At 41.9% G+C, this 12265-nt stretch overlaps 1 protein-coding gene across 5 annotated transcripts in view; it reads right to left on the bottom strand.

Annotated features, from left to right (window-relative positions):
* enox2 (ecto-NOX disulfide-thiol exchanger 2) overlaps nucleotides 1–12265 on the bottom strand; it is a 246205-nt gene that overhangs the window by 40902 nt on the left and 193038 nt on the right. For all 5 annotated transcript variants that reach the window (XM_054792439.1, XM_054792442.1, XM_054792440.1 and 2 more), the window contains 2 exons: nucleotides 11442–11648; nucleotides 6734–6967 (listed from right to left, as the gene is read on the bottom strand). In XM_054792439.1, the coding sequence (XP_054648414.1) occupies nucleotides 6734–6967; nucleotides 11442–11648 (441 nt within the window). The remainder of the gene's footprint in view (nucleotides 1–6733; nucleotides 6968–11441; nucleotides 11649–12265) is intronic.

The following is a 12265-nucleotide window of genomic DNA, read 5'->3' as shown; positions in this document are numbered from 1 at the left end:
GGAAACAAGGCGGGTGAAGTGTCTTGCCCAAGGACACAACGACAATGACTGGGTGGAGGGAGCGACAATCGAACTGCCAACCTTCCGCTATCTGGACAACCTGCTCTACCTCCTAAACCACTGCCGCCACATTCCATTGTTGTTGTGTGTGCTGCACTCCATCCGTGCATGTAAACACTGCGGTACACACGCACGCCAATGGACAGGTGAGAGCACGTAGTCATACGAACGGATAGGAAATAACGCAGAGCGACTGAGAGGTCTGACTCTCAGCCAAAACCTTTACTTAAGTGACCCCAGCAACTAACTAACTGGAAACTACGTTCCTAATCCACAAAATCTGACCGGAAGTCACTGCTGGCACAATGAACTGAAATAGAAAAATAAATTCTAATTAAATAAAAATGAGTCAATATACAATAAAATTTAATACAAAAATATTGAATACATAAAAATTAATCAAATTAATGATATATAATTTATATATTATTTCTCCCACAGCCAATCAAAACTAATTTATTTAAATGCCCATTTTTAATTATGTACAATATCACTTTTATGTGGTCTTTTATCAGTTAAGTTTTCATTTCTTTTCATATCATTTAAGGTAATGTGGAATGACAAAAAATCACTATAGGTTGAAAAAAGCCCTTTCAAGAAATATGACCTAAAATGACCTTAGCGACATTAAAGTTATTGTGTAAAAAAAAAAAAAAAAAATCAATGGTTCTTGGTTTTGATATAAACCAGTAATCTTGATGAAAGCTTTAAGAATGTGTGCAGAGAAGTGTGTCTGTCAGAGCGCTGAGATGAGGGGCCATCGGATTGAGGGGTGGGGGACTTGAGCAAAAATTGAAAGAAAAAAGAAACAGATAAAAAAAAAGCAGAGGTGAGTAAAAGGATAGCTCGCCTGCGGGACGAAACACAAGTGTACAAATGACAAATGGGCTTACAGAGACAGACACAGTGAACGGGAAAAAAAGCCATTTATAGACTGTCAGCTTGTAAAGTGCATCTGTGAGCTTCTTGCCATCAGAAGCAGGAATTGTTTTATTTTTTTGGAGCACAGCATTTGAAAAAAAAGGGCTAACCCCTCTGGCTGGAAAATTCAGAGGAAAAGCTTAATCTGCGGGTAAAATAGCTGGGATGTGTGCGCTCACAAGAGCCAGTGCCAAGTGATTAAAATATAAATCCTTGTTCAGAACAGTGTCGCGTCAGTTCTGTGCGCCAGGGCCAAGAGGAGGGGAGAGCCAAGGAAGACACTGCAGTGATGGAGAGGCTTGGAAGTGTTATCAGGTAGCAACGACTGAGACCTGGAAGTGTCAGCGCTCATTAGTGGAACAAGTGTGTTCAGCCAGAAGCACAAATGACGTTTCAGAGTGGAGTGCAAGGAAGAAGAGAGGAAAAGAAAGTCTTTGTTTAGTTTGGGAGGAGATTTAACGTGTTGCTTTAATGATTCAGTGGAATCATCTGCAGTCAACACAAGTTGGAAGTAAGCAATGAAATTCTGGAAAAACTATACCTCAAAAGCCTGCTTTTTTGGATTTGCCACCACACAAGGGTGCCCATGATGGCATTGAGGAAACATCTGTGTAGGCTCTCAGTCGTACAGGAGTTGTCCATCGAGGAAAAGGCTTCTTGAGACGTCATCTGTACTTCTGTGTAGAAGGTGTCGGACGTTTCGCTCCTCATCCGAAGAGCTTCGTCAGCAAACTAATAAGTGCTGGTAGCTTAGGCCTTAAATACAGTAAGAGTGGGCGGAATTGGTGTGCCAACACCCTCCTCCTATTGGTTCGTTACACTAAGCCTGGGCGGAGCAGTGGTATAATCCTATCCTGTTATTCACACCTACGATAAAAGGGAAGTGTCGCTCCCTGAATTGGGTATGAACGACTCTGATACTGGCTTGTTAGCATCTATTGTTCTGGCTCGGCCCTGCCTTCACCTCATTTGCAAGACTAAGAGCTGTGGGTTTTGGTCTCAGTAACCTGCTGAACACAGGGTCCAAATTGAACCTCAAACCACCATTCCGATTCAATGATGGGTTCTGTTGTTTGACAAAAATAGCTTCCTTTACTCCTCTTTCAAACCATCTGTTTTCTTTGGCCAAAATCTTTACCTCGCTGTCCTGAAAAGAGTGATTGGTAGCTTTCAGGTGTAGATGTACTGCTGATTGAGGACCACTAGCATTGTCCCTGCGATGTTGATAAAGCCTTTTTTGGAGCATTTGCTTAGTTTCCCCAATGTAGTGCTCTTTGCATTCCTCATCTTTACAGTGGATGGAATAGACCACATTGCTCTGTTTCTGGTTTGGAGCCTTGTCTTTAGGATGCACTAATTTTTGTCTCAGGGTATTTACTGGTTTGAAATAGGTAGGAATTTTGTGTTGCCATAAGATCCTCTGGAGTTTTTCGGAGACCCCCGCTACATAAGGGACTACCACTCCTCTCCTTTTTGCTTCTGTGGGCTTTTGGGTTTCTTTCCCTACTCTCTTCTTTTGACATTTGTTAAAAGCCCACCGTGGGTACCCACAGGTTGAGAGCGCTCTCTGGACATGTTGTGTCTCCTTTTTTCTTTCCCTCAGCACTAGTTGGTATTTGTTCCGCTCTATGTTGGAGGGTCCTAATAACCCCTAGTTTATGTTGTAGTGGATGGTTTGATTCAAAAAGCAGGTATTGGTCAGTGTGTGTGGCCTTTCTAAAGACCTCTGTAAGTAGCTGTCTGTCCTTTCCTATAATTACCTTGCAGTCTAAGAAGGCTAGTTGGTTTTCTTTAGTGTCCTCGCGAGTAAATTTGATATTGGTGTCCACCGCATTGATGTGATCTGTGAAAGACTGAATTTCTTGTTTTTTGATTATGACAAAGGTGTCATCCACGTATCTAAACCAGTGCCTTGGTTTTGTCCCTGAGAAGGATGTGAGAGCCTGTTTCTCCATCTCTTCCATGTACAGAAAGAGGCTACAGGCTCTGCAGAAAGATGAGAGCATCACCATCTTACCAGCTGATAAGGGCAGATGCACAGTGGTTCTCAACACATTGGACTACGAAGAAAAAATAACAAGTCTAATTAGTGATGCCAACACATATGAGCAACTTAAAAGGGACCCATCCAGTAGGTATAAGAAAGAAATCATACACTGTCTCCAAAAGTTAGAGAAGGAAGAACTAATTGACAGACAGATGTATCATAGGTTATACCCTGGGGAGGCTACACCATGTATCTATGGCCTTCCAAAAATCCACAAGGAAGGGTTTCCCCTCAGACCCATTGTCTGTAGCATTGACTCTACCACGTACAATGTAGCGAAATATGTAAAAACAGTCTTATCCCCATTGGTAGGCAACACTGATCATCATATAGAGAACACAAAAGGGTTTGTGGCGAGCATCAAAGACCTCAGATTGGAGCCAGAGGAAACTTTGGTGTCTTATGATGTGACTTCACTTTTCACATCTGTCCCCACCTCAGCAGCAGTCTCGGTGGTGAGGAAGAGACTGCTCGAGGACTCAACTCTGCATCGGAGAACAAAACTTAGTGCTGACCACATCTGCCAATTACTGGAAATTTGCCTTAACACCACATATTTTCAGTTTAGAGGGAAATTCTACAGACAAATTCATGGTTGTGCTATGGGCTCACCAGTCTCACCCATAGTGGCGAATCTGTACATGGAAGAGATGGAGAAACAGGCTCTCACATCCTTCTCAGGGACAAAACCAAGGCACTGGTTTAGATACGTGGATGACACCTTTGTCATAATCAAAAAACAAGAAATTCAGTCTTTCACAGATCACATCAATGCGGTGGACACCAATATCAAATTTACTCGCGAGGACGCTGAACAGAACCAACTAGCCTTCTTAGACTGCAAGGTAATTATAGGAAAGGACAGACAGCTACTTACAGAGGTCTTTAGAAAGGCCACACACACTGACCAATACCTGCTTTTTGAATCAAACCATCCACTACAACATAAACTAGGGGTTATTAGGACCCTCCAACATAGAGCGGAACAAATACCAACTAGTGCTGAGGGAAAGAAAAAGGAGACACAACATGTCCAGAGAGCGCTCTCAACCTGTGGGTACCCACGGTGGGCTTTTAACAAATGTCAAAAGAAGAGAGTAGGGAAAGAAACCCAAAAGCCCACAGAAGCAAAAAGGAGAGGAGTGGTAGTCCCTTATGTAGCGGGGGTCTCCGAAAAACTCCAGAGGATCTTATGGCAACACAAAATTCCTACCTATTTCAAACCAGTAAATACCCTGAGACAAAAATTAGTGCATCCTAAAGACAAGGCTCCAAACCAGAAACAGAGCAATGTGGTCTATTCCATCCACTGTAAAGATGAGGAATGCAAAGAGCACTACATTGGGGAAACTAAGCAAATGCTCCAAAAAAGGCTTTATCAACATCGCAGGGACAATGCTAGTGGTCCTCAATCAGCAGTACATCTACACCTGAAAGCTACCAATCACTCTTTTCAGGACAGCGAGGTAAAGATTTTGGCCAAAGAAAACAGATGGTTTGAAAGAGGAGTAAAGGAAGCTATTTTTGTCAAACAACAGAACCCATCATTGAATCGGAATGGTGGTTTGAGGTTCAATTTGGACCCTGTGTTCAGCAGGTTACTGAGACCAAAACCCACAGCTCTTAGTCTTGCAAATGAGGTGAAGGCAGGGCCGAGCCAGAACAATAGATGCTAACAAGCCAGTATCAGAGTCGTTCATACCCAATTCAGGGAGCGACACTTCCCTTTTATCGTAGGTGTGAATAACAGGATAGGATTATACCACTGCTCCGCCCAGGCTTAGTGTAACGAACCAATAGGAGGAGGGTGTTGGCACACCAATTCCGCCCACTCTTACTGTATTTAAGGCCTAAGCTACCAGCACTTATTAGTTTGCTGACGAAGCTCTTCGGATGAGGAGCGAAACGTCCGACACCTTCTACACAGAAGTACAGATGACGTCTCAAGAAGCCTTTTCATTGAGGAAACATGTGATGATAACCATAGAAATAGAAATACAACTTTGGGACGTTGGAAAGGGATAATGACTTGAACGGAAAACATTTTTACTGTGCATCTTTCTATTGTACTACCCCAGAAATTGCGTATTAAAAGTATTTTTTTAACAGTAGATACCGACAAAGCAACATGTAGAAATAGTGTTTTCAAAATACCGACAATCCCACAAATACAGTCAAGGCTAAAAGTTTTGAGAATGACACAAATATTAATTTCTACTTTTTTTTTTTTATAATGGCAATTTGCTTATACTCCAGAATGTTATGAAGAGTGATAAGATGAAGTCCCTCTTTGTCATGAAAATGAACTTTGTCACAAAAACACCATTTCCACTGCATTACAGCCCTGTCACAAAAGGACCAGTTGACTTGATGTTAGTGATTCTCCGGTTAACATAGGTGGGAGTGTTGACAAGGACAAAGGCTAGAGATGACTCCGTCATTCCAATTTTGCCTAAGAACACAGAATAAAGAATGGTACCAAAACATCCCCGAGAGCAACATCTTCCAACCACCCAGGAACAGTTTTGTAACAACCAATGCTTTTTCAAGCATGATTGCCATAATGCAAAAGTGATAACTAACTGGCTCGGGAAACAAAACATCTACATTTTGGGTCCATATCATAGTAACATCTCACAAAAATGACTGTACTTACTTTTTAATAGCAGCAACACTATAGCCTCTATTAAGTTATTTTGCTTCATTTTAGTTTGATTTAATTTCAATTATGAAGTCTTTAAATTCTTTTTATGTTATCAGACATATAAGAACGTTAAAGGGATAATTTGGATTTCGGTAGCATAGTGCGAGCGTCACAGCCATCTTGTTTACGTACAGTGTGTTCCACATCGGATGAAGATGCGAGCGTCGCAGCCATCTTCATCCCACACACATCAATGGACAGGCAATAGCGTGCATTGATACGAACGGAGAGAAAGTAACGCCGAGCGATTTGAGAGGTCTGATTTTTTTCAAGGGGGCATATTTGTGATGCAAATATATTACGCTTTTGAAAACTACGTTCCTATTCACCGAAATCACTGGGTAAGTCACTGTTGATGTGCTACAATGCTGATGGGGATGTCATACAACTTCATGTCAAAAAATCTGAATTATCCCTTAAAAAAAAATAACACTTGAGTCCACCTGAGGTGGTGAAGTGCTGATTGTTTTGATTTTCTAAATATTTATTGATTGAATAGGCTAACTATGTGGCCATGATTGTTTTTTAATTATTAATTCTAAAATGTAAGAATGGGATGTCCCATTGGTCCCATTGACTACCATTAAAACCACATATTTGTGAGAATTTTTTTAAAATAACTAACTCAATAGCTCCAAAAATAATAATGCTTCAAAACCCATGTTGTTCTATTTTATTAACTTAGCCAAGGCTGTAATAACTTCACCCCAAATGTTACACTTTGCACCTAATTTTTGGCAAATACAGGATATTTTTTGGTTCTTCCTAATGGGAAAAAAACATCTAAAAATATTTGAGAGTGGGAAATATAATTAGCCATTACATTTTTATTGCACTTTTATGAGAGGGACCGTTGTGGGACCTAAAGGCTAAAAAGTATAACACACTTTTTTGAGAGAGAGCATTTTGAGACCCAAAGCAAAGAGCGTAACTTCTGAACGGATTGTGTCTGACTTTGGAGGCTCCCCTGTATTATACTATTTCTAACATTGTCTGCCAACCTTTGATCTTGTCCCCCAGCTGGCTGCACTCATGCTCTGAGAAGTGCACAATGGGTGGAGGTGAAGGCGGCCGCAGACGATCTTCCTCCATCTTGCGCCGGTGCCGCTCCTCCCTGGCCAACATACGCTGGTGACACTCCCACTCGTACAGGTCATCCCTGGCCTGGGCGAAGTCTACATGGAGACGGCCCGTGTCTTTCTTGTCTGTGCTGGAGCCCAGGCGGATGCGATAACCTTGGCGGATGGAACGAGGAGACAACAAGATGAGAGGAAGGGGAGGAGCTCAAACTCCAACAATGGATCTTAAAATCAGGTCAGTTGTGTGCTCAAACAACTTGATGGGTGTGAATTTTTAAACCTGCATTAAGGTTTTCAGCAGATACTTGACAGTAAAAAAGTGTCAGCACAGACTGAGAGACAGAGAAGAAGGTGTGAAAAACAGAGACTGATTGAAAGTGACAGTCATGGTTGTGAGGCGGCCTTTGTTTTTGACAGCTGTCGACTTTTTATATCACATTCATACAAAAGTGGAGCGTTTTGTCAATGATGCCTTCAGAATGTTACCACATTGTACAAATATACACATTGTTGCAGGGGTGGGGGGTGGGGGATCCATGCAGCTCCTCATTGCAGCAACGCATCCATCCATCCATCTTCTATGCCGCTTATCGTCACTAGGGTTGCGGGTATGCTGGAGCCTATCCCAGCTGACTTCAGGCGAGAGGCGGGGTACACCCTGGACTGGTCGCCAGTCAATTGCAGGGCACATATAGACAAACAACCACTCACTCTCACATTCATAGCTGTGGACAATTTAGAGCCGCCAATTAAAACCGTGTGTGCGTGGGTGTTCTCCGGAGTGCAAACTCCACACAGAGATGCCCGACGGAGATTCGACTGTGTGGCCAACATGCTAACCACTAGGCTACTGTGAGGCCCCACTGCAGCAACCAAGATGGACAAAAGAGAGATACACAGAGCAGGAGACCTGAAAGGCTGCACACAAAACGAGACTGAAAGCCTCCACATAATAAGAGACTTACTCAATATTTTGTGTGCCTTCTTAGATCATCTTCTGCAAATTGTGTTTGGACCGTTTGACATCTTATTGATTCTTCCAGTCAGCCTTCCAGCCACCTTTTCTCTTTTATCTTTACTATTTTTGCTTGTTGGTTACCCTTATGTCTGAAGATGTGCATATACAAGTATAGAGGGTATACAGAAGGTATATAAAGACAATGTACAGAGTTTGAACAGCGAGATATAGAGGATATGCATAGGGTGTATAGATTTACTGTATACAGATAGAAGGTATAACTGGGTATTCAGAGGGTGTACAGAGAGGTATGGGGGCGTACACAGGGTATAAAGAAAAAGTGCACAGGGTATATGAAGGGTTAATGGTGGGTAACATGTGCACGGAGGGTGTATAGAGATAGAATGCATACATACTGAAGGTGCATAGAGGGTGTAAGAGAGGTATAGGGGTGTACATAGGATGTATAAAAAGTATAAAAACATGCACACAGGGTATATGAATAGTTCATGGTGGGTAACAGGTGAGTGGAGGGTGTATAGAGATAGAATGCATACATACTTAGGGTACATAGAGGGTGTATAGAGAGGTATAGGGGTGTACATAGGATGTATAAAACGTATACACGGTATACAGAAGATGTACACTGCTGTAGATCGGTTGTCTACATATAGAAGGTATAATAGGGTACACAGAGGGTGGAAAGAAAGTACATAAAGGGGGAGGGGGTGTATAGCAATAGGAGGTATACAGTATGTAGGGTATGCAGAGCATGTATACAGTACATGTAGATATTGAAGGTTACAGAGGGTGCATGCAAGGTGAGGTATGGTGATGTATATAGTGTACATACAGGGCATGTAGATAGTGTGTAGAAGGTGCACAAATGATATATACAAATAGGAAGTATAAACGGTTAATAAAGAGGCCATACAAAGGGTGTATAAAGAAATGTATAGTGTCCATAAGGTATATTGATAGTGGTACAAAGGCGCAGAGAAGGTAGTTAATGAGGGTTTTAAGAGCATATACAGCAGGGGTCACCAAGGTTTTTTCTTGTGAGAGCTACTTTTACAAAATGAAAATGGCCAAGACCTACTCATTTTTGTAACATTTATTTTCAGAGCTTATTTTAAACCCAAACAAAGCGAATATGCTTGTTTTACCAGAACATTAACAAAATGCTGGTGTCCACAACTCACATTTTGTATTTCAGAATGCATTTCTTTCTACTGTTCTTTCATTATTAACTGGAAACCTGAATGAAAAGCAGGCTTGCGGGCACCTCATGTGGTCGTGGGGGGCGACCTGGTGCCCGCGGGCACCACGTTGGTGACCCCTGATATAGAAGGTCTATAAAGAGGACGTAATTAGTATTTAAAAAGAGGGTGTATGTAGAGGTACAGAAAGTGTACACAGGTTATATAGGAAGTGTATGAAGAGGTGTATGATGGGTACAAATAGGATGTTTAATATACACAGTAGGGCAGGGTTTCCAAACCTTTTTCACTGAGGGCAGCAAACAGAAAAATTCAAGAATACGGGAGCCATTTCGATACATTTTGTGCATTAAAGATGCTAAACTAGTCCAATGTAGGTCAAAATATGCTAAGCTAGCTGAACAATACATTGACATATTAACTTTGTGTTATAAGTGACAAAACAAATGAGTGTAATATCTGACAATATTCCTCCAATGTTAATACTGAATTAATTACATTTTTTGCAATATGCTGAAGGCCAATAAAAAAAGTAGCTGAGGAACAAAAATGGCTCCCAGGCCTCACTTTGGACACCCCTGCAGTAGGGTATAAAGAGGATGTGCTGAAGATGCATCCATCATATACTGCACCCATAACTTTACAGAAAGGCATGGATGGAATATGATGGTGTGTAGTGTTCACTGGAGGCAACAACATGAGCTATGTGAGCAGGTCAACCTACTCTTCACACCTTCTACACACTCATGGTGACTCATGAATCTAAAGTCTAATGTGAACGAATCACTTGAAATTATTCCGTTTTTTTTTCTGCAGATAAAATGTGTGTGGATGCGCTCCAACCTAAAGCTGTAATGATGTCAAGTGTGACTCACTCATCTGAAGAGACAGAAGGGGTGACTGTGGCATGTGGGGGAGGGAAGCGGGTTATAATGACATGGGGGATTGTGCAAACTAGAAAAGAAATGAGCCCGAGTTCGGGGGTTTTAAACTTCAGTCTGCCCCCTCGTTTGCTCACTGCTGATGCTTTGGGCTCCCAGTCTAGCACCACTTCAATATTTCATGCGAGTGCTGTGTTTGAGCAGTGTGTGTGTGTGTGTGTGTGTGTGTGTGTGTGGGGGGGCAAACTACTGGCTAATATATGAAGTGAAGCTCCACTTCATCCTGCAACCGCACAGTGAAAGTCACATGGACACACCCTCAGTGAGGCAACAGACCTGCTTTAGTTACTTTTTAAACTATACAAGCACCATAATCTTACTGCAAAATGTTATTTTCATGACCTTTCCCTCAGGTATTGCTGTAGCAGCCAGTCTTAATCATCCCAACTACCTTGAACCAACTTTTGATGGATCACACCTAAATAGTTTGGGATAACAGATGGCATGGGATACTACAATACCCATGAGCCTCTATTTCCACGGCTATGGAGAGGCAGGTGTGAATCAGTGTTGCTGCAAATAGGCTGTCGGCGCGTCCCAGCTGGTAATTAACGGTTGGGAAAGAAAATACGGTTGCTCGATTTATTAGACGGAAACACCAACAAAGTTGGTCATCATTACTTTAGAACTTGCTCGGTTATGAGGAAATGATGATGTCCGTGGCTAACAGTGTGAATAACTCAATAAATCCAAACATTATAACACTAGCACTGTGCTATTACCAGTCAAAGATCCTCTATATGACAGACTACAGCTATGCTGTTCTTAAAGATCTACTGCAAAGATGACAGTCAATATGTGATAGGAGCACTTTTCTGTTTTTAAGGACACATGTCAATCATCCTCTCCTGGACATGATCACCCTGGTGGCTTCATGGACATCCTGCAAAAATACCAGGTAAAGATCCACTATTTGACAGAAGCACTCTGGATTTTGAAGGACCAGGAGCAGAATTGCTAGTCAAAGATCCTCTATATTTCGCAGGACCACTTTTCTGCTGCAAAAACACCTGTCAGATGCCCAATATTTGACAGGAGCACGCTGATGTTTTTGAAGTTCCACTGCTAGTCAAAGATCCTCTAAATGCGACAGGAGCACTTTTCTGTACCCCGCACCTACGACAAAATCACCTGTAAAACATCCTCCATTTCAAAAGGAGCACAATGATGGACCACAAAAACACAGGTGAAGGATCCTCTGTATTTGTTTTGAAGGACCAAGTGCAAAAACGTGAATCAGAGATTCTCTATTTGTGACAGGTGCACTTTTCTGTCTTGAAAGACCTACTGCAAAAACATGAGCCCAAGATCCTGTATTTGACAGGATCTCTGTGCTATTTTTAGATTTGTGCTGTAAAAACTTTGGAAATTAACTCACGGGCCAGTCTGATGTAATCTGTGTGACAGATTTGGCCTGCAGGCCGCCTGTTGAAAAGACCTGCGTTACGACATGCAACGTTTCCACCAATGGACGACAAAACGTAAACATCAACACCACCGACATTACTTACCAGAGAGGAAGAGAGCTTTGTCCACCGTGAACTCTTCGGCAAAGCGAATATGGCAGAAGTTCTTCTTGCTCTTGCGGATGGCGGTGATGTCGCCGCACTGTCCGAACACCTCCATGATGAGCTGCTCGGTGGCGTTCTCCGGCAGGCCGCCGACAAACACCGTCTTGCAGCCCGGCGGGCGCTCTCTTGTGGCCGGAGGTGGCAGGTCTGTTGAAAAGAAGCACGGAAAGTTGAGCTAGAATGTCTGGGCTTGAAAAACTGAAGATAATCCATTCGCTGCGGTAGAAACCCATCAATTATTTAGCTCTTGCAAGAACATCATGTGAAGATTATACTGTTGAGATGTCTTTTTTTTTGAAAACACGAGGAAAGGCATTATAACAATATTTTACTATTAAAAGAAGAAAAGGGAGCTGTTGCAGAGAAGTGGCGCCGATTGTAAGTTGTTAAATAATTGAAAACGTGCTTGAAATGCCAACATTTGAATAATGCCTGTTCCATCGGGCTCAATAATAAAACGGAACGTCTCGGCGCTGTAATACATCAAACTAAGGGGGTAAAAAAAAAGCAATAGCTGACATTGATATCCTGAACAATAATTAAAGAAAAAAAAACCTTTGCAGCATTCAAGGAAATTTTCCAAAGTGGTAATAAGAAAAACATGAATACAAAAAAGGATGTGATTTATTTTATTTTATTTTTTTAAATGGCCCCCCCTGAAAAAAACACATCGTCATCAAAACCCAAGCCAAACACATGAATAGTGATGACTTGGCCTCTTGATTGTTTTTGTAAGGTGAATGTGAACAGTAAAGCATCCCATG

This window comes from Dunckerocampus dactyliophorus, chromosome 11 (genome assembly GCF_027744805.1).
Source record: "Dunckerocampus dactyliophorus isolate RoL2022-P2 chromosome 11, RoL_Ddac_1.1, whole genome shotgun sequence".
NCBI classification, from domain to species: Eukaryota; Metazoa; Chordata; class Actinopteri; order Syngnathiformes; family Syngnathidae; genus Dunckerocampus; species Dunckerocampus dactyliophorus.
This window is presented reverse-complemented; position numbering and strand designations above follow the sequence as displayed.